The 22,008-nt window shown below is 41.1% G+C and overlaps 3 protein-coding genes across 4 annotated transcripts; all 3 read right to left on the minus strand.

Annotated features, from left to right (window-relative positions):
• Nucleotides 1-18: 18 nt before the first annotated feature.
• psmd4a (proteasome 26S subunit ubiquitin receptor, non-ATPase 4a) lies at nt 19-4,047 on the minus strand. Of its 2 annotated transcripts, none has more exons than XM_084562830.1 (10): nt 3,979-4,047; nt 3,207-3,347; nt 2,995-3,109; nt 2,771-2,857; nt 2,548-2,616; nt 2,197-2,412; nt 1,390-1,498; nt 1,165-1,296; nt 1,019-1,071; nt 19-593 (listed from the first exon to the last, which is right to left on the minus strand). In XM_084562830.1, the coding sequence occupies exons 1-10, from the start codon at nt 4,002-4,004 to the stop codon at nt 423-425; spliced, it is 1,119 nt and encodes a 372-aa protein (XP_084418956.1). In that variant the 5' UTR covers nt 4,005-4,047; the 3' UTR covers nt 19-422. The 2 variants fall into 2 exon arrangements, with proteins under 2 accessions (XP_084418956.1, XP_084418957.1); XM_084562831.1 differs by lacking the exon at nt 3,979-4,047 and adding an exon at nt 3,778-3,934.
• A 1,916-nt stretch (nt 4,048-5,963) lies between these two features.
• LOC311501210 (phosphatidylinositol 4-phosphate 5-kinase type-1 alpha-like) lies at nt 5,964-14,727 on the minus strand. Its single transcript, XM_084562922.1, has 16 exons — nt 14,595-14,727; nt 14,110-14,261; nt 13,136-13,170; nt 12,862-12,945; nt 12,398-12,528; nt 12,119-12,236; nt 11,673-11,825; nt 10,788-11,087; nt 10,481-10,674; nt 10,296-10,379; nt 10,020-10,068; nt 9,854-9,938; nt 9,611-9,766; nt 9,255-9,441; nt 8,634-8,709; nt 5,964-8,542 (listed from the first exon to the last, which is right to left on the minus strand). Exons 2-16 carry the CDS (start codon nt 14,156-14,158, stop codon nt 8,537-8,539), a joined length of 1,707 nt encoding a protein of 568 aa, XP_084419048.1. The 5' UTR covers nt 14,159-14,261; nt 14,595-14,727; the 3' UTR covers nt 5,964-8,536.
• Nucleotides 14,728-18,983: 4,256 nt separating this feature from the next.
• ecm1a (extracellular matrix protein 1a) lies at nt 18,984-20,595 on the minus strand. Its single transcript, XM_084562796.1, has 3 exons — nt 20,514-20,595; nt 20,159-20,415; nt 18,984-19,487 (listed from the first exon to the last, which is right to left on the minus strand). Exons 1-3 carry the CDS (start codon nt 20,578-20,580, stop codon nt 19,284-19,286), a joined length of 528 nt encoding a protein of 175 aa, XP_084418922.1. The 5' UTR covers nt 20,581-20,595; the 3' UTR covers nt 18,984-19,283.
• Nucleotides 20,596-22,008: the final 1,413 nt, after the last annotated feature.

Consider the following 22,008-nt stretch of genomic DNA (forward strand, 5'->3'; position numbering starts at 1 on the left):
AACAAACAAGGCAGCATATTTACACATAGCTTTTTATTGCAAAATACACAAAGACATGACAGGAGTGTGGTTAACTGTTCAGTTTATCGTCACAAATTCTTCAGTTGGGTCGATTATTATTACTTATACCGTGTAGAGTAATGTAGGTGCACACAAGGCGATCCGAGAAAGAACCCACATTACATTACATACCAATTTATGTTTCTAAACAGATTATAGAGTCAAATTGTGCACTAGTAATTCAATACTGTAGTTTACTCTCTGCTTTGTTGGTGTCTTTGAGCGGCTTGACAGAGAAGGGCGGTATTTAATCTCAAGAGTGCTGTCATGCAGGGCGACGCGGCAATCAGCAATCTTTTCATATAGTTAGGAAAATCCTGCATTAGTCTGTTGTAATTGTTCGTTTTCCTCTAGTTTCGTCCTCATTTCTTCTTCTCCTCGTCCTTTTTGCCGTCCGGCTTGTTTCCCGTCTGGGAGGCCAGGGAGCCCATGGCGTTCCGGATGGCCTCGTTGTTCGGGTCGACACCGGGCAGGTTCTCCAAGACGCTCTGGAGGAACTCTGGGTCTTGCATCACGTCGTAGTCATCTTCCTCCTGGTCAATAAGAAAACAAGGTACAGTTACAGCACGTGGTGGTACAGCACCATCCAGTATTATGCCTGCTTATCTTGTCTGTAACTTATTCTTTTTTCTTTTAATGGTATCCTCAATTTTTCATAATAAATCATGAGACATTGCTGGCGGCTAAATACATAATACTATTTGTCTGTGTTTATTATTTATTCATTTACTCATGGGTCTTTATTATTTAAGTACCCATGAGTCTCTGCAGTTGTTGCCATGTAGAAAGTTAAAAACACTTTAATTGGCTTTGATTATTAAAATAATCCAGAATCTAAAATTCAGCCACATCACACTTTACAACTCTATTATAAACACAGAACACGACAACTTCATCATCAACTTCCTACGCTTTATTTGCTTTAAAGCCCGATTTAAATCATTATCTGATGACACACCTTGGCTGATTCTGCAGTGTCCATGGGGGCTCCTGTGTCCATTTCACCATACTCTGTTCACAAAAAAGAAAACATTTATCAGACACTTATAGATAGATAAATAATAACTACAGAATACATGTGTACGATAATCAAATGACACTTACCTCCCCCTGCAAGAGACATCTGCATGGCATAGGCTATCTGCTCCTCCTCTGTCATGCTGCTGAAGTCAGGAAGCACCGCTGCGCCGCTCTCAGGCTGAGACACCGACATCTTCAACAAAGCCTCCTCTGATTCTGGGATCAAATAAAATACTCAATCAAATCCCAACTATTACAGTGAGCGTCGTCTCGTAAGTGAAAGCAGCCGCGTGCTAAGCCTCTAGTTACCATCTGCGCTGGGTGTGGGCACGCCAGCCTCGGCTGCAGAAGCAGCAGCAGCTCGGCGGGCCTCTTCCTCCTGTCTCTGTCGCTGCTCCTCCATCGATACACGCAGAGCCTAAAGTATTGCACGGAGACAGTACAGTTAGAAATAAAGGCAAATGTCATCCCTGCTTCCTAATTTAAAAATCTGGTGAACTGACTCACTGAGTAAATGACTAAGCTCAATGGGAGTATGGGATGGTACATTCTTGGTTTTGATGGTTTGGTGGATGGTTTATCCAAGAAACTGACTGTATCATTTCATCTTCAAACCACGAACAACCAATTAAAAGTGTATTTTTTTTGTATTATAAATTAACTTGTCTACTAGAAAACTGTGGGCAGAAGAGCTGTCCTTTGCATACGTGTCTCGTTTCAATGGTGTTTATAGACTTTCATCAGACAGGCATTTATAACAAGGTCTGAAATTTCAGCCTCGGAAAGGCCTGCACACTTTTATTGTTATTTTAATCCTCTGGTGTGCAGCATCACCTTTTTTTTTTTAACACATGGTCAGTGGTTGTTAACCTCAGACTGATACAGATATGTGTCATACTCTATTGTCAGCATAGGCACATCTTGAATGGAGTAGACTTTTGAAAAGACACTTTCTCTCTTAAAATCCAAGTATGTTAAGTTACCTTCAGATTCAGAAAACTTTATTTGTCCCCTGGGAGCAATTTAAGGCACAAGTGAGCAGCTTAACGTGCAAGTACAGACATTTAGCTCTTCGTTGTCTGCACTTGACACACATTTATTGTATTTAATTCTTACCAGGGCCAGCTCTGGGTCAGCGCTGGGATCCACACCAAACTCAAAGTCGCTGGCGCCAAGACCCATCATGGAGCCGCCCTCGCCGGCCAGGATGGGAGAAGACAGCAGCGCATCGGCCAGACTGGGCCCCGGAGGGACTGTGACCAGGTGGGAGCCTGTCCCCTCCTTCCCGTTCAGGGTATTTATAAAAGCAGTCAGCTTTTCTGTGTTCAACTCCTGAATAAACGGTTGGAGACAGATGGCAAAGACAGTTCCAGATTTTGTTTGTAAATGGTCAGATATTAAAATCAGGAAGATACAAACTGAGAAAACATGAAGTGCGGGTGTGGTGGAGGATAAACAATTCTTCACCTCTTCTCCAAAGTTGATAATATCCACGTTCACTTTCTCTTTTTTCAAGCGCTTTGCCATCTTGACAAGCTGGATAATCGGCAGGTTGGAATGAAAGCAGGAAGAGATAGAGAAAGAGAAAACGACACATACAAGTAAGTGGGAGAGATTGAAATACGCTGTGTAATAAAACATTTCTTTTTAAGGGATTGGTCAGAAATGTGATACAAGTCTTCAAACTCACATCTTTTTCGTTATCCTCCACAGGACTCCCGACAAAGGCAATGATCCTCATCTTGTGGTTTTTTCCTTGTCTGTGCTTTAGGGCCAGCTACACGGAAAAGACAAAAATATGGCTGTTCAAAAAACTACATACAAAAAGCAAAAAAGTCAAACCCTTTATTTACCAATTAAGAAATGACTAGACAAGGACGTCTTGTTTTGAGTTTGAAACCACAGATTACACACATGAGCCACTCTGATGCCTGTGCAGAATGTGATCTTTCCTTTGGGCTGGACAGCATGGAGTTTGGACAGGATGCGGCCAGTATCTGGTGTGAGTGTGGTCAGGACCTCGCAGTTACTGCATGAAAACACAAACGCCCACAGTTAGTCTATGATAAAAAAACAAAACAGTGTACAACAAATACACACCTGCTATCATATAGTAAAGTGCTCACTTTGCCATAGTGATGAGGCCCACATTGTTTTCTGGATTGCTGCGTGTTTTGGAGTGGCACACGATGTTGACAGCGTCTTGCTGAGCCTGTAGCCTCGTTGGTAGGAAGTCTCCATTTCTCATGTATTCACTGTTGTCCACACTGAAGGGGAAAATATTAGTTTAACGTGGCTCACTCTAATACAGTACAACACTTGGCTAACTAGCTTCTCTGCGTTGACATATTCCCAACCATAACCTTGTTAGGTCTGGTAGATAGATAATTATCTTAGTAAGCAATTCGTTTTTTTTTTAACAATCATAGTGAAAAATGTCCCTCAGTAAATAGTAAACAAGTCATAAACGGCTTTACAAGGGTTACAACACAAAACAGTATTAACTAGCACGTCTTGCTAACATTAGCAAGCAGGACACCTCACACCCAGCTGGTCGAAACAATCAGATCATCGACGTTGACACTTCATACAATCACATAGAAAACTCTAAAATACAACCCAGCAACATTTGGGAATACATCCGTGTATGGTTCAGACAAATAAATACTTTTAATACGACAGCAAATCTAAGCTAACCTTAGCTACAATGACTCAGCCGGTCGACACTGCGCTAGCCGGCTAACTGACAACGGTTGATTTTCCTCCTTGTTGCTCGGGACATTTCCTCCACATTCCGACCTGTGAACTACCTCGTCGAGTAATTAACTATCGCGTCGTCGCGCAGACCGCGAACACACCAACAACCGTGTAAAAAAATGACATTTAAAGACTTCTTACCAGACCATAGTACTTTCAAGAACCATTTTGGAAACTTCTTGTTGCTCTCTGTCGTCATCGAATAAGCTCGCAGCCGATTGGACGAAGACTGAGCAAAGTGGAATATGATTGGTCGGGCTTCGACACCTACAGTTTATTGACAATAATACGTACACATTTCTATTTTAATCTATGTATAAGATGATTTAACAATATCTATAACAATTTGTCCTGAACTTCAATTTATTTTTTAGATGTGTTTTTTAAAAATAAATTTATAGACTTGTGTTGCCTTGTCTTAATTGCTCTTTAAATATCTGAATAATCAAGGTACATGATCTTATCAAGGCAAAATAAATAAAAAATAAGAACCAGTCAGGGTAAATAACAGACTGATAATGTATTAATGGTAATGTATTAAATGCTGATAAAGCACAATTAATTCATATTCCTTAAGGGATTGTGCAATAGATAGTAAACAAGTAAACACAAGTAAACAAGCACCAGTGGTTGAGTGGTTTTAGAGATGGACAGGAAGTGGAGTATAGGACGCTGATCGGAGACTTTGTTGAGTGGTCCCAGGCAAACCACCTACTCCTTGAATGTGGACAAGACCAAGGAGCTGCTCACTGACTTCAGGAGGAAGAGGACACCAGTGGAGCCCATCACCATCCAGGGCCTGGAGGTGGTAGTAGTGGACCATTGTAAATACCACAGAATCCACATGACGCTCAGGTCTTTCTATGCATGCAGCAACTTGCTGGAGACTTTCTACCAGTCTGTTGTTGCGAGCGCCCTGTACTGTGCTGTTTTTTTTTGAGGGAGCAGCACCAGCAAAAAGGACATAAGTAGGATCGACAAATTGATCCTGAAAGGCTGGTCATGTGATTGGCAGTGAGAGACAGGAGGAAACTGGATGAACTGCTCTCCATCATGGACAATCCATCTCATTCACCATACCAGACAATAGAGGAGCAGTGGAGCTCATTCTCCAACAGACTGATCCAGCTCTGCTCCCACACTGAACGCTACAGGATTTCATTCATGCCATTCTCAGTCCAGCTGTACAACAACTCACCTTTCTGGAACAGAAAACTCTAATGTTAATGGACTCTATTGCACCTTACTATCATTCCTGTGTATATAATATATATTCTTCCGTCTCTATTTCTTGTACATTTTTGCTTATACTGTTTTTATTTTATTTGACTAGATTTTACTTATATTTTATTTAATCTTTCTTCTACTTGTGGTTCTTGAGAGTGTTGTTTTTATGTGCAACTAAGCGTGTCTTAGCATATATTTTGTTAGATTTTATTCAACTGCTCTTAATTGTGTTGTACACGTTACAATGGCAAAGATATACTTTTCTATTCTGTTGTTAGTTTGCGACAGTGCAAGGAAAAACAAATGACTGGTGAATTCTTTATTCTTTTACAATATCTATCACAATATGAGACAAATAAAACGCAGACAATGTGTGTAATGCAATGAAATCAAACCAAAGCTGCATGTCTTCGTTTTCTTTAATAACTTCATGTACAAGTGTAAAAAAAAAAAAAAAAAAAAAAAATGACATCCCCAAAAGAGAAAGAGAACATGTGAATTCCTATCGTGTGAAAAGGCATTATTGAGATTCTTGTGTACACATCTATTATACACAATCCAAAGGCAAGTTAAGACAATATACAGAAGAGAAAGCACAGGATGATTTTACAGCTGTTAAGATAATAATTAAAATCATGCATGCCTTTAGATATAGGTCCATGATCACCATTAACCAACAGAGCAATACATACAGCAATAAATACTATAATAAATACAACTATTTACATATTTGGTTCATAGGCTGCGTGTGTAACTGCTTTGGAGTTTTTACAGTAAGGCACAGTTTCACTTTCAATGTTGGGACAGAGCGTCGTCTGACAGTTTGATAGAACAACCAAGAGAATAAAATAACCCTACGTACCATTTACCGGTGGTATAAAAATGATCAATCAATTCCATATATTGCACAGTTTTTATTTAGGAATATTTGTATGGTGTAAACGAAGAATTTTGTTGCATAGTTGAAGCATCTTTTAAAGTACAGATGGCTTTTGTGCTATTGGACTAAAGCTAAATTCTAACACATTTTATGTATTTTCACTCAGTAATACTTGGCAATTTAATGCGACCCAATAATTTACATCAGGTTAAAACACTGCACACACCATCCTGAGTGCTAAAACTGGAACTGAGCCAACGTGTATAGTTTATATAAAGTAGACAAACTTTTTTTGTCTTGTTCCCATTCACACACACACAAAGCAGCCATCACCATGTTTAGTTTGGGCCTGTCTCAAAAATCTCAGTGTGCAGTAAGTTATTAGCCTTACTACACTTAACGCTGCTTAACTCTGTCGCACAAAGCTTAAAAAAACTGGCACTCTTAACTTTGTGTTTACCTGTCCAGGCGACAGAGAGAGACAAGGTTAATAATTAAAAGACAATCACATGCAACGCGATACCAAAAACAGAATTTAATAAAAGGTGGCGGATAAAATCGTTATTCCCATTGGGAATTATAGCAACGAAAGTTTTTTTTTTAAAAGAGAAACAATAAGGAAATGCTAAATACACCATCAAAAAAAGAACAGGAATGCTTAACAATTAAGGCAATAAACTGTAAATCAATCAGAAGATATATAATCTCTAAGTGGTTGCAATCTATAGTAGGCTTAGCAGCAAATAGTGGAAAGGTGTTTATAAAAAATACATTAAAAGAAAACGCAGCTCATCTCAGATTCTCAGCAGCAATGTCCAAACATCCACCAGCCAACAGTGATTATTTCCTTATTAAGATACCATAGTCCACAACCCACCCTCATATTTAGTAACCAGGAAGACAGAGGACAGCCGAGAGCACTGACGCAGGTCCTTGTACTCGATTCTACAAAATGTGAAACACCCGCATACTAACACCATCCAAGAAACAAAAAAAAATATTTAAATAAAACCCACACTGGCTGTTAGGAGACACGTGTCTAAATTGCTGAAGCGTTATTTCCTTTTTCCTCAGCATTTCTGCAGCTGCAGCTGCATAATATTAAACTGCTTCCAGGTTTTGTGCATCAGTGACCATGTGTGTGCTAGTTATATACATACACATGTGCAGATATTATTTTTACCTTAGCATCACTGATATAAAAACAGATATACAAAGCACCTGCTGCTTTAAAGCAGCAGTAGTAGTAGTATAACAACACGAACTGCCTCCAAAATAATCTTAGAGGTCCAACTAACATGTGACAGTGAAATTTTATCAGTACCAACATTATAACCTTCAGTATTTGTGCTTTGTTTTTTGTAAAGTCTATTACAACTTTACAGCTAAAATACTATTTCCACTATCATCAATTAAAATGGAAAACAAAGCGATTGTACCAATACTGTCACAACCCGATTTACGAGGACGTGGTTCTTATACGTCTGCTGTATATATTTAAATTTGCCTCAACACAGACGACTTCCTGCAGGCTCTGGCAGTGGTATTAGTTACTATTGCAACAACTCAGTTTTAACTTACGTTACTCAGATAAGACGACGTTCAAACCACTAACTTTTCTAGTCTCTCGCCTCACGAGACAGGCCCTATGTCCTTCTTTATTGCGCTAGTTTGTCAACAGCTATCTGAGGATCAGTCACATTTGATCACAAGACCTGAAACTGATGTCAGCCCATGTGAAATATATACACACATATATATATATAAATGTATAAAACAAAAATCCATTTAAATCAACTCTTTGACCTGAACGTTAGAGGTGACTTTTAAGATTCACAGTCTCTACAGTAGTGCAGGTCCATTAGAACAAAATAAAAATGAAACACTTCTTCTTCCAGCATGATTTGTATTCAGAGTAAGCATTTTTCTTTAAAAAAAAAAAAAAAGCAGCCTACTACATATGAATACAGTAATTTCTTTCAAAATAAAGCCTATTATTTAAAAACCGTGTTCCCCATCCAAGTAATATAGTTTTGTGTCGAAGCGTCCAAACGTAAAGGAGAAAGGTCACTCTTGAGTTGGACCTCTGGGCAGTCGCACAAACACATGCAGAGAAAATTTGCATGAGAATGTGTTACAGCAATTTGGTAAACACAAGGGAGGACCTAATCAAAAATAACAAGGCTCGAGCTATAACTGTATGTTCTCCGACTAGGCTAAGTCCTCGGGTTGTGATCTACACCAAATCGCTGCCTAATGGAGCAGTATCGGGCATTCACATGAGATGAATAATAGTGTTCAACAACCAGAGCATTAATGCACGCGTGGTTTACTAGTGTCCGAACACAGCCATCCACTTACATCCCCGTATCACGTTAAGATATGGGAATAAAAGTGCAAAAAAACAAGAACAGCAGAAAACATTTAATATCCCACTTAGTCTCGATGATTCGCTTTAGGACTTTTTTTGCAATTCTAGTACCTCACATCACACCGAAGGGGAGGGGGTGGGGGGTTGAAACATTTAAGCCACGATCAGAACATCCTCCAAGTTTGTTTGGTGTCATTTGAGTTCAGTTCTCTTTCCCGACTCTACACCTGTAAACCAAAAACCCGGGTTAAAAATAAAAAAAACAAGCGAAGGTAAAATCTCTGACAAAAGATAACCGGTTTAAAATAATCAACTTACCGAGCATTTGGCTGCATTAGGAACTATGTCACTGAGCGAGATCGCTTCCTCGGCACCAATACTTTCTTGAAGAGCACTGAAAACAACAAAAGAGTGACACCTCCAGCTTTTTGCCTCCAGTTTTCCTCAAGCATTTGCCTCCAGCTCTGATGCCTTAAGCTTCTGGTTCTGGCTTAAGCTCACACATTCAGGCCATTTTCATTCTCAGTCTATGTATCGAGAGGTCTACCAATGGAGTTACAGGTGGCTTACTATAATACAAGTCAACATAAGAGTGAACAAAGTCTGAAAGAAAGGTCTGCGTGTGTGACTTAACTCCAGACCTACTTCTTAAACCAAATTGTATCTCCTTATTAATCTATCATCTTCACATATGTTTCTAATATTTTGTACAACCAATATGTAATGATCCAATGTGACCCTGACATTTGCATATAGCTATATCTGATCTCTAAAGCAGAAGCACCAAACCAATAAGCTCATTAGACCTGGTTGTGATGTTTCACGTCAATAAGACAATATTCAAACACTCGTAGCAGATATTTAAAAAAAACTATGTCAGCAATCGATTGCGGAGGCTCATATTAAAAACTAAATTCTGCGCCTCCTCTCGACTCCTACCTCTTGGGCGAGCCATTTTCCTGGTCTTTGCTGGAAACTCCTTCCGCTGAACTGGATTTCTGGGAGTGAGGCAGAGTTGAGGGAGCAAACTCAAGGTTTCCTGGGGAGGTGGAGGAGACGGCAGCTTCAGGAGCACTGCTGGGCTGCGAGGTTTCTGGGAGGACGTCAGGACGACCCGACTGCTTGGCTGAGTGGGAGGAGAAGATCAACTCTTAATACTTTGTCGTGGAGGAAGAGCTTCACGTGTTTGTACTTGCAGGAAGACTGGATGTCTGCAGTTATGAGTAAACACAACTTGTTTCCCTCACGACAGTTTAAGCCCCTGCACTCTTCTTTTTTTTTTTCCCAGTTCTTACCGTTGGCTTCTTCAGTGTCTTCTCTAGTGTCAGAGCTGACTTGATGTTGGAGTGAAGGCTGCTGGCTGCTGGTGCTGGTTTGTGTCAACAGAGAAGTTGCTTTTTTCATTGTACCATGAACCATTGCATGCCGCTTCTTATTTGGGGAAGTCTTCACTAGATAAACACAGGAAAGTGTTATCCACACGGCGAAGCGTTATGCATTCAGGTCTACGTAGAATTAAATATAAAATATTAACTTACGTGAAATCTTTTTGAAGACCGTACTCGACATGAACCTTTCAAATCGGTCGGCGTAGAAATCCGGTCTGTGTACGGAGACAGTGTCCTGAAGAAAAGGAGCAACTTCAGGTTAGCTTCTGTATTTTTAAAAACACGACAGGCAAAGAAGTGAGTAGAGGGAACTTACCCCGTCGTGGACCAGAGCTTTCCAGGAGTGCTCAAGCTTCTTCACCAATCTGGAAAAAAAACACATACCTGGCTTTATCCTAGAGGTTAGATAACCGAACATGAGTAGGTTATCATCAAAGCAACCCAACATCTAGCTACAGTAACTACAGTGAATGTATATTGGGATTACAAAGCGCAGACGAACTACACTCGACTGTGCCTGAACACAGAATGACGCTGCCGCTACTCTGCTAACACGCTGCTACTGATATGAACAGGGACAAAAATGTATTACCTGTAAGACTGCAGAATATCAATGATGCCAATGTAAACCAGCAGCCTCTCATTTTTCGAGTTTCTTGCAGGGATTCCTCCCGTTCTGTAAGATTTAAAAAAGTGAACATTGTGGTAACAGAGGCTGGTTAAAGAAAGTTGCCCAATACATGACCGCTCTGTGTTCACAGATACATCGTCACTCACTCGTTCTCCGCGTCTGTTGATCCCATGGTCCCCGACTCTGCCTGAATGGCTTCTATGGCTGTGCTGTACAGGGACTTTTGACCTTGTGGCCTTCGTTGGTCGGCAGCTCCGGCCACCGCCTCTTCGCTGGCCTGATCTAGATTGTGAATTCCAACCAGAAGGCTGTAGTCCATAATCTTGAAACTCTGCAAGAGCTGAAAGGAAATCAAGGAATAAAAAAAATATAAAAAGACCAATGAGTGAATTATGAATTAAGTATGAAGAAAACTGCTGCTCGTTCAGAAAGGTATTTGCCCACAGTTCTTACCAAACAGTCTCTGTGGATGGTCTTGCAGACAGCACTGTACTTGTCCCCGTCCAGTAACAGCCCCCCAGACATGTCCTGCATGAAATCCAGGTCCTTGTAAGTGGGTACGGACTTTTTTCTCTCTTTAGCTGAGGCCCGCCGCTTATAGGTGGAGCCCTTCAGATCGAACTTGAGGTGCATCCGTACAGAACTTGGCAGGAGATTGTTCATGACAACAATGCGGATGTTTTTGCCGCCCGCCTGAACACAGTACAGCCCGTAAAACTTTGGCAACAAGGTCCGCTTGTTCTGGTTCAGGTTCTGGGGAAGAGCGCAGAGGTTGAAAGGAGGGAAGGGAACACCCATTAAACAAATATCAATAGAAGAGAATAGCCGACTAGATCAAAATGAAAATCGTGTAAAAGAAACATGCAGTCAGTAACAAAGGACTTCTCGAAAAATGCAAACACATGGTGGTATAATGCATCACAAACCACAGTCTTACATGTGCACAGTCACAGCAGGCACAGACAAGCAAACAAAGTAGAACCAATGCTTGACCAGCTCATACACAATGCTTGTTAAATTGTTTCAATGCCTTTAATTCGGAAACTCATGATTAGTTTCATTATCAAAAGTCTGCCAGTTGGTTTATTGCTTTAGCATTTTGTCTACAGTATGCTAAAAAAATGCCAAAACATCACATTTGAGAAGCACTTACAAACTATTAAATGTTTTTCTTCAATTCCAGATGTATTTTCTGTCAATAAATAAATCTATTAGTTGAAAATCCTTACAGCTAATTCCCAGAATTCATTGCAACAGTGCCAGTAGTGTCCAAGACTTTGATGGATACAAGGACAAGAGGGTAATAAACAAGAGGCGTATTCATTATACAGGTCCTACCATGAAATATCCGGGCAGCAGCGTCTGTAGAAACTCTGCCTCTTTGTGTTGCACTGTTTTAACGATGTACTCATCATCGCTAGAGAGGTAGAAAATAGACCCACTGGCCCCGGAGTTTGACAGCTCGATTAGTGACTCATTGCACAGAGAACACTGCAAATAGACCACAGCACAGAGGTTAGATATGTGTGATGAAACCCAAACAACAACAACAACAGCACAGACTTATAGTGTTAAACAAAACACCAACAAACAGGAAAATCAGTATATGGCTGTTATCAGCAGCTCCACCTCTCCTGTGTCAACACACTTCCCTAGTTTCGGTCTTTCCGGTTTCTCAATCGTGCCTGTCGTTTCATAGCTTTCGCAGCTCTTTCCCTTTCTTTCCTAAGAGGCTAGCACTTAAAAAAAAATTCTGAGAAGTGATGCTGAGTAAACAAGTATACCATGTAGTCACCAGGCCGGATGCCGAACATCTCTCTAAAGTAGCGAAAGGCGACTGGGGCGTATGTTTTAAACCTGAAGTCTCCATAATGATGTGCTGGTGTCAGGTTACTGCCCTCACTGCAGGTGAAAAAAAAAACAAAACAAAGGAGGCTCAGGATTACATTCCATACAGGTGAGCTTAAGTAAAAGTCATGCAGCGGTTTTACAGGTAAAATATCCACATAAACAAAATAACAAATACATTTATTTATCTTTACCTCATCATTTTAAAGACTCACCAGGGAAAGAAGATGCTTTCCACCACCTCAAAGTCCTGCAGCAACACGTCTCGCTCAGGTTTTTGACTTAAGCTGCCAATGGTGTGTGTGATCCCTAGCTGGATGGCACCTTTCAGAGCAGATGAAGTTGTCTGGAAGACAGACAAATTTGATTTGTACTGACAAACAGTCTCTACTTGAAGACTTAACAATATATTTTCACTCGCATTGAAAGGATTTCCTGATTTTAAACACAAGCAGTGAGTTTAAATCTTATTTGATCTGATTATACGAATAAAGTGAACACGTCCTATAGACCAATTACTGTGGAAGCTAACAAAGACATAAAGAGGAACTCCAGTCTGTTCTCCTTTTTGTATGGACTAAATGAATTACTGGAAGAGAAAAACAACTGGCAAATCCATATTAATAAAAACAATTAGTGACTGAAAATGCGATTCAGTTTGCGATGGCTGCTCTCCCACCTTCTTGTACGTCGTCTCTCCAGTGGGATCAATTCCACGATGACCAATTTTTTTCATGGTCTGCGACATGCTGGTGCTTGGACCCTGCGAATACAACATGGCACAAAGCGGAAAAAGACATTATTGCAAGTCTGCAACAACATGCAATACTCTTACATTTCAAACGGGAAGAAAAAGACGATATGTCAGCAAATACATGGGAACTGTTTAAGTAGAAAGCCATATGTGTTTCCTAACTGACAAAGAGCTGGATCCAAAATGTGGTATTTCTCACCTCGACGGATACATTTCTTCGAGGCCCAGATGAATCTGGGGGACGACAGGGGAAAGCAAGTTACAAAAGGAACACGCACAGAGCGAAGGAACACATCAAATACAGTTCTCACACTGGGTGCATCAACATCCAGTAGCTTTCTAGCATTCCCTCATGTTAAAAACAACAGTGCAGTCGGGCTCTGACACAAGCATGCAGACGCACCTTGTTCGTTACCTTTGAAAGAAGTCAGTACTCTCCAAAACTGACTCTGCAGGTCTTTGCATGCGATGGGAGGAATTAGATAAGTATGCTATTAATGTGAGATCACGCTGGGCCAATCATAGTCATAGTGTCTATAATAGAAAGGTATGCAGCCAGGAGTTCAAAGTCAACACCCAATACCTCACTAGTAAGCAGGAGAAAAAACGAAACAACACAGTGGTGTCTGGCTTTCCGTTTGATTTCACTATGTAAATGATTAAGCTGAAGGCAAGTAGAGTGTGGAAACTAATGGGAGGATGTAATAAACTAATTCTGTGGGATGGACTGTTGTAATCTAGAAGGCAGATTTTCTAAATCTTTACTTGTATTGGTTGAAAAACAAAATACAAAATATTTAATTTTTTATGTAATCCTGGACAGCATTAGGCCGATCCTACGATTTACAATAGCCTGAATGTAAAACAGTTCCCTAAGATGAAGGAAATAAGGACACACTCTATGGGAATAGTTTGATTTTTGCCTTAGTGTGCCTTAGATTCCAGCTAACTAAAATCAGCAGATAAAGTTGAGTCAACACTTTTCTAAAAGTTGTCACAAACTGAAAATGACACCCACAGGTCCATCACACATGCCGGGTACTGAACTAAAGTAATATTGGGGGATTTAAATGAGTAAACTAAACGTCAAAGTGTGTCCGATAGGCTCGACAAGACCTAACAAGCCTGTGGCCTACACTTTTAAATGAAAGGTAGTGTTTAAATAATACTCACTGCCAGTGTGGCCCTGCAGCCCTGGAGGATCCTCTGAAGCTGTGGCCATTCAGACTAGAAACTGATCTCAGACCTGGTCTTGATGAAACTCCTGATTTACCACAAGGGCTGGTCTAAGATCTGTCGGGGTGTAAGTTCAAGAAGTTTTGGGTCTGTGGAGACAAACATCAGCTCATTAGATGCCACAAATATTGACAACAGCCACGTTGACTGGAGCTCATCTGAACTTAGAACTGACGCTTAAAGTCAACTTCCTGCCAATGTCAGCTAAGCGGAATATCTGTTGAATTTTGTCACTTAAAAACAGCAATGAGTGGAAAGACCAGTGTGTGTTGAAACACGTTACTATAGCCGCTAACGACATGTCTGCGTTGCGACATGAAGGGAGAAGCTAGCTGCTAACTATGCCTTTACTTTTCTAACTTTAACCAGTCTAGTTACTCGTATAACTAACAAACAACAGCGCAAACAAAATTTCAACTCACTCGAAAATGTTGCGGAGAAGTTTTGGAAGTTTCCACACGAAGAAAAAATAAACTTTTACTCTAAAAAGGCACAGTTTTCCCCAAACAAAAATAAACAAGGAAGCAGTGCGGAAGCAGCAGTTTTGTGTTCGGCTCTGCTAACCGGAACAATGGCAGCACTTCCGGTCAAATATTCCTTCAGAATAAAATACAGTGTCACACGTAATTTCGTACACGCGCTATAAAAAATAAACCAAAAAAAAATTCATTCATTCATTCATTCATTCATCTTCTGGAGCCTATCCCCTTCATGTATTTGTAATATTTAAATCGACAAAAAAAAAGAAAGATTTGTGAAGACATTTATGAGGATAAATAAAGCAATATGTTTCAACAGATTCACTGCCAAATAACTGAAAGTGATAAAAAGGTATCATACTACGGTGGCCGAGAGAGCTCAATGCACTGCAACTTGAGAAAACACGTGCAAATAGACTTACAACACCAGCAAATACAGAAACGCTCTGAAAATTCACACAACGGAAATGTTTCCAGAGGACCCTAAAAAGTGATGGGCCTTGTTTGCTCAAAACCCTAATCCTCACGAGGAGTTAAGGAGGTTTTGGTCCATTTCGATCATTTTAAATGCAAATAATACCTGGCTGCTTTCCTGCAACTCCCACCAGGACACCCCAGAAATGTGTCCTTCACTTTCGAGGATTATTTATATGTTAAGTGTCTGTGCCCAACATAGCTGAGCTGGTAGCGGGAAGTTAATTAGATAATTAGCTGGCTAATGAATTAGACTAGCCTTCCAGCATTTACCTTTGTGTGATTTCTGATGGACATGATTGAGGAACGTTTGTTGGCATTTATTATTATAATTATTTTTTCCCTCACAGAAATTTGCCGTGACATTTCTCAACCATATATTCTTGATCATAGCTAAAGTATCGAAAACATAATTTTAAAGGTGGGATGAGTCCGGCCTCACATTATGTGGCCCAGAGTTCTAATTTGATATATGGGCCGAATACTTCACTCAAAAGTGGCCCATATCTTGTCTGCCAGAGTCAAGACAGTGCCACCTTTTCCACATCTGGGCCATGTTTGGTTCATATGCCTTATGCCAGTGCCGACTGAATACCACCTGTGCCAGCTTCAAGCCAAATCTGGGCCAAATGACACTGCTATGTGGGTAGGCTCCGATGCTTTGATGTCAAACGTCCTGGAGTTTAAATAGGGCTCAAGTCCAACTGAAATCCACTAGTTAGTTTTTGATCTGTACAGTGAGCATTATTTCACATTCAACAGAGCAACACATTGAATCGAACAGTCAACACACATCGAATCCAAATGGAGACAAGTGCAACAAATCGTAACAAGGTTTGCAGAGGAAAACCAAAAGTCACTCTGCGTGACTTTCACCAAAAAATCTCCCTTCCAGAGAAGTCTGTCATGAAGGAGCAACCTTTGGAGATATCTCAGCCAGCAAACCCATGGAAAATCACATCTAACGTCCAGGAGGTTGTTGAGCAAAACTATAGCATGAGCTCGACGACTCAGAGTTTCCAGCGCTCCAGACAGAGCAGACTCAACCCAGCAAGCAGAAGAACAACAAGGCCCGTAACCTGAAGAGGGGATTCAAACAGGACAAGATGGCAGCCCATGAGCCAAACACACTGGCTACCAAACCAGACCTGTACTTGCCACGGACCCTGAAGTACCTGAAGTATCTGATGCAGCTTTAGAAGTGCCTGCAGCAGCCAAAGAGCCTGCCACATCTCCAGAGGTACCTGCCACATCTCCAGAGATACCTGCCGTATCTCCTGAGGTGCCTGCCGTATCTCCTGAGATGCCTGACACGTCTCCAGAGGTGCCTGCTGCATCTCCAGGGGTTCCTGTCTTAGCTCCAGAGGTGCCTGTTGCATCTCCAGAGGTACCTGTCGCATCTCAAGAGGTGCCTGCCATGAAGACTGAACTACGATCTTCCATGCAGCCACCATATTTGATGGACATGAGACCTCAACCACAACGTTTCATGCAGCCACAACATGTGAACATGAGACCACAACCACAGCGTCTCACGCAGCCACATCTGCTGAACATGAGACCACAACCACAATGTTTGAGGCAGCCACATCTGCTGAACATGAGACCACAACCACAATGTTTGATGCAGTCACATCTGCTGAATATATAAGACCACAACCACAATGTTTGATGCAGCCACATCTGCTGGACACGAGACCACAACCACAATGTTTGATGCAGCCACATCTGCTGAACATAAGACCACAACCACAATGTTTGATGCAGCCACATCTGCTGAACATGAGACCACAACCCCAATGTTTGATGCAGTCACATCTGCTGAATATATAAGACCACAACCACAATGTTTGATGCAGCCACATCTGCTGAACACGAGACCACAACCACAATGTTTGATGCAGCCACATCTGCTGAACATAAGACCACAACCACAATGTTTGATGCAGCCACATCTGCTGAACATAAGACCACAACCACAATGTTTGATGCAGCCACATCTGCTGAACACAAGACCACAACCACAATGTTTGACGCAGCCACATCTGCTGAACATAAGACCACAACCACAATGTTTGATGCAGCCACATCTGCTGAACAAGAGACCACAACCACAATGTTTGATGCAGCCACATCTGCTGAACATAAGACCACAACCACAATGTTTGATGCAGCCACATCTGCTGAACATAAGACCACAACCACAATGTTTGATGCAGCCACATCTGCTGAACACGAGACCACAACCACAATGTTTGATGCAGCCACATCTGCTGAACATAAGATCACACCCACAATGTTTGACAACAGCCACATCTGCTGAACATGAGACCACCACAACAACCTTTCATGCGGCCACCTCTAGTGGACATGAGACCTCAGCTGCAACTTTCCAAGTGCCCAAAAGGGATAGAAGTGCCACCTACACAACCATCTACACCAAGAAATCAGCTTGAGCAAACTCCTCAAGTGGAGCCATCTACTGCCCCCCAAACGGAAGCTCCAGAAGTACCTGTGACAGCTGCCAAACCACCTTCCTCATCATCTACCTTGCCCACACAGCAGCCTGCAGAGGATAAAGTACATCAAATTCTTCAAATGCTGCGTGCCAACACAGCCAAGAAACCGCAGGCCACAGTCCAGCTTCATTGTGCCAGTGCCGGGGAACCAGAACGACAGTCTACTTCACATCTCTGAGCTGGAGTTTCACAAAATTCTGGACAACAATATAGAGAGGATTTCTTTGCTCAAGCAAGATACCGCTGCTCTACTAAAAGAGGTAGAGCAGATGAAACAACTTCTTGCAACTCAATGTTAAGACATGGCTGTCCTTCGTCAGGAGCTCAGAAAAAAGGAGACAATGCATGGAAATGCGTGACATCCTGAAGTCGTGTACTATAAGGGTGAAGTGGAATTCGTCTGTGGAAACAGTCAGTTTTCTCTCTATGTTTATTTAAAGTTGTGAAAAATAGCAAAATATTAGACAATTTAAGGGACTTTTATTTTGAAATTCCACGTCAGAATGGCCTGATATTTCCTGGTTGACATTCTGAGGTTGTGTACCATCGGGGTGAAGTAGAATTAGTTTGTGGACACAAGCAGTTTTCTTTTTATTTCTATTTATACTCATGTAGAAAGTAGCAAAATATTAGAGAATTCAATGTGCTTTTAATTTGAAATTCCACATCAGAATGGCCTGGTATTTCCTGGGTGACATCATGAGGCTGTGTACTATCTGAGTGAAGTGAAATTAGTTTGTGGAAACAGATACTTTTCTTTTTATTTCTATTCAAATTCATGTAGAAAGTAGCAAAATATAACACTATTTATGGGGCTTTTATTTTGAAATCCACATCAGAATAGCCTGATATTTCCTGGGTGACATCCTGAAGGTTGCCGACTACAAGGATGAAGTAGAATTAGTTTGCAGAAAAAGGCAGTTTTCTTTAAATGTTATATTTTTAGTTAAATATTATTGATTAATTTGACACAGAACCATATTTATATAGTTAGTTACCTTTTTATTTTAATTCATTATAACATTGTTGTAAATAATAAATAGTAATTATTTATTATTAAAGTATTTGAGCATAAATTTAAATGAATATCAAACTCAAACCATTGCAGACTGTAAAACATTTATATTTGACAGCCTAATCATAAAAGCGTACATGGGAAATTAAATACCCAAGATATTTCCCACATATTCTCACTCTGGAGTAGACTATTGATAAAAACTGAAATTCTGCTTTTGTTTTGAAGACAAAAGCCTCAAACAGGAACTGTGTTTTGGGGTTCTGGATTACTCTAGTTCACTTAACACGCACAAAGTAACACAACGCAGTCAAGATGGTTGTAAAGCGTTTATTTGTGATTTTCAGACTGGGAACCCAACTCTCTGACATGAGACAGTTTGAGATCACTACGACCCCTGTTGAACACTTATTTTATTACATGTATTATTACTAATGCTTCTTCTGTAGCTCCTACAGGTCAAAAGCATATTTTATGAGAATGTGCATTTGAAAATGTGTTTCCTGTTGTTGTGACAAAGCATGATTAAAAAATAACAGAATGAGCATAAACCAAACCAGTCTTCTTCAGAGAGCCTTTGTAAAAGATATAAAGACATTAGCTCAGCATTATCTTCTTTAGCCTCTAGCAGGCATTCGCATTGAAGGTGAATCCTGGCTCCAGAGGGACGGCGGGGGCAAAGTAGCCTGGTGTCGAGCTGTAGTCTGGGTTTGGCAGCTCGCTGTCGAAGCACACCCACCGGGCTTCTCCTCTGTCCTCACAGCATTCGTACGGGAGAGTCATGGTGGCATATTCCTCCACACAGAACTGAGACAAGGCCTGTTTCCACTGCAGTTAAACAGATAATTACTGTCACAAAGTTTGCATTATATCGTTTGCCAAAAGCGCACTTCATCCTCTCATCGACCTTCATTCATACAGCTAAATCTGACTACTTTGGTTTTCTGTACGAAATACAAGAAGTACTTTAAAGCTTTTGCTGCTTCTTTAATTAGCGAGGCAGTTAGTGAGTACTTAAATATGCATATCATTAACATTAAACTAGTCTTGTTATCTACAAGGTTTACAACATAGACAGATTTGTATTTGTGTTGTGACATGTGGATGAAGGACACTGCAGAAAAACTTTATGCATCATTTTACCTGAACGATTTCACTTTAGTATGAGTTTGGGCTTTATATAAAAAGAAGTCTCACAATACTGAAACATACTTATCAGTGGCGCATCGTCAAGACAAGAAAACCAAGCAATTGTTTGGAGCATGGGGAAAATTATAACTTCATTTTGGCAGCCCTTAAACTCCCTTGAACACGTGAATGATCCTCTAGTTTCGACCCGGAGGACAGCACACCTATGTCTTCACCTGGCCTCCTAGGACTTGGCATATCCCAATCATTTAGCAGCAGTCAGGCTTCATCAGCTAATTTTTTTTATTGATGATGAACTTTATCACCCTGTGTATGATAATGTCTTATCTCAAACACATTCACAGACTCACAGCTTGCTGGGCGCAGCACAGGATCTGACTGCTCTGCTGCGCCTCTTGTCCACTGCAGCACATGGTGTACCACGACTCCAAGCGGTTGATGGCGTTTCCACGGCGGCGGAAGTGGCTGGCACCGGAGCGCGCGAAGAAGCTGGCCGGGTATCTGGGACGACCCTGACCCTGATGACAGATGGCAGCGAGGTTCTGAGCAGTGGGACGGGCAGGTGGGAATGGGACGTCCGGCTCATTGAGAGAGTTCCTTTGGGTTTCTGCGGGAGCAAATATAAAGCAGCATAGAGGTTAACAGTGGTGAAGTTTGAAGATTATATTAAGCGTAATTCCTCAAAAATTTTTTATGAGATATTACCTCCGAGATTTGCACCAGTGAGCAGCGCAATCATCAAAAATCCTGCAAGGCCTCCGATTGAAATCATAGCTGTATGGCGATGGTGTTGATGGTGGTGAATTTAGAGGAAGGCAGATTTCTCTCCAAGAAGTATTCTGACAAACTCCTCAACCAGCTTATATGGTCGAGGGGAGGTTGAGGGGATGTCGTGTGTGGGCGTAATATGCGCGGAAGAGAGGGGGAATGTTGTGGTTGTGAGTGTGTGTGGGGGGGGTAACGTAATGTCAGAAGCTGTCATGATAAACACAAAATGAGTTTGAACTTTTGGGGAAATCTGCTGATGTGTGCAAGGTCGGCCTAAAAAGTCTGCATAAGGTTTAGGATGAAGCATAATAACAGACAAATTTCGAAGCAGATATTTTGACTTTAATTAGTAGAAAAGGTTCACTACTAACTAACATCTGCAATTATTTCGTTTGTGATTTAGCTGAATACCAGGACCCTAAAATTAAAGAAGTAAAGCACGTCTGTACTTTTCGAGTTGTGACAAAACCAGATGAAAACCACTGGCCAAACTGATGTTATTTTCCTGGGGATACAGGGGGCGCCATCTTGCGAGTTTGGATCCAGAGTCTGCGCAGTACGTACAACTAGCAAACAACGCAAAGAAAAAGTTAGTCAATGTCTATTTCAGTGTTTTAGTTTGGCCCAAGTACCATCCACTAACATGGAGGGGGTGGAGCTTATGACCTATACTGCAGCCAGCCACCAGGGGGAGCTCTACTTACTTTGGCTCCACCTTTGAGGAGCAGTTGCGCCATTTATCTTTATACAGTCTATGCTTAGAACAAGCAGCAATAAACACAATACTACAAAAGTCAACCCAAGCATAGAAGATCAAGCACTGATTTGGAGACATATATATCACATATATCATTTCTGAAAAAAACAAACTGAAACACACGATTCATCTGTCTGCATCACCTCCATGTTGTTTATCAAGACTAGATCTGCGAACACAAGCCTTCATGAGAGCGTCATCAAGTTAGTAAAGTGCCTCTAAGGTAGTGAAACTGAAGCCTTTTTAATTAAATCCTTATCTTTGCTGAGTGTGCAAAGCTGGGGGAGAAACAGAAACGTGGTAACCTTCCTCTTCATCCCTGTTTTCAAAAACTGGATGAGTGTGTGTTCTGTTATCAAAGGATGTTTTACACTCATCAGAAATGCTGAACATTTTGTCTCGCGTCTTTATCTACGAGCCGTGTGAGTGGGAAGACGGATGCTGAAAGCAGCGGAATCATTTTGACAGTCTTTAACTCCCTGTCTGTGCTGTGCTGTTAAGAATGCATCAACTGACTGGATCTCTACTTTTATTCCAGCTCATATTACCATCACTGCATTAAATACAGTATATGTTATCAACATCATGAATAATTGTCCGTCAGCTTTTTATGTTTAAGGTGGAGGTTAAGGTGTGACTTCAGATATGTCAACAGTCAACGCCCTTAACCTATGT

Source organism: Chelon labrosus (genome assembly GCF_963514085.1).
Source record: "Chelon labrosus genome assembly, chromosome: 16".
NCBI lineage: Eukaryota > Metazoa > Chordata > Actinopteri > Mugiliformes > Mugilidae > Chelon > Chelon labrosus.

Excerpts from the sequence above, each read along its gene's own strand:
- psmd4a (XM_084562830.1), bottom strand. The coding sequence starts at position 4,004 with ATGGTTCTTGAAAGTACTATGGTCTG. Across the intron at positions 3,348-3,978 it reads CTTGAAAGTACTATGGTCTG|TGTGGACAACAGTGAATACA; the intron begins GTAAGAAGTCTT and ends TTTCCCCTTCAG. Across the intron at positions 1,499-2,196 it reads CTGACCCAGAGCTGGCCCTG|GCTCTGCGTGTATCGATGGA; the intron begins GTAAGAATTAAA and ends GCAATACTTTAG.
- LOC311501210 (XM_084562922.1), bottom strand. The coding sequence starts at position 14,158 with ATGGCCACAGCTTCAGAGGATCCTCCAGGGCTGCAGGGCCACACTGGC. Across the intron at positions 12,237-12,397 it reads GAAAGCATCTTCTTTCCCTG|TGAGGGCAGTAACCTGACAC; the intron begins GTGAGTCTTTAA and ends TTTCACCTGCAG. Across the intron at positions 9,767-9,853 it reads GGTCTTCAAAAAGATTTCAC|TGAAGACTTCCCCAAATAAG; the intron begins GTAAGTTAATAT and ends GTGTTTATCTAG.
- ecm1a (XM_084562796.1), bottom strand. The coding sequence starts at position 20,580 with ATGATTTCAATCGGAGGCCTTGCAGGATTTTTGATGATTGCGCTGCTC. Across the intron at positions 20,416-20,513 it reads CACTGGTGCAAATCTCGGAG|AAACCCAAAGGAACTCTCTC; the intron begins GTAATATCTCAT and ends TTGCTCCCGCAG. Across the intron at positions 19,488-20,158 it reads TGTGCTGCGCCCAGCAAGCT|TGGAAACAGGCCTTGTCTCA; the intron begins GTGAGTCTGTGA and ends GTTTAACTGCAG.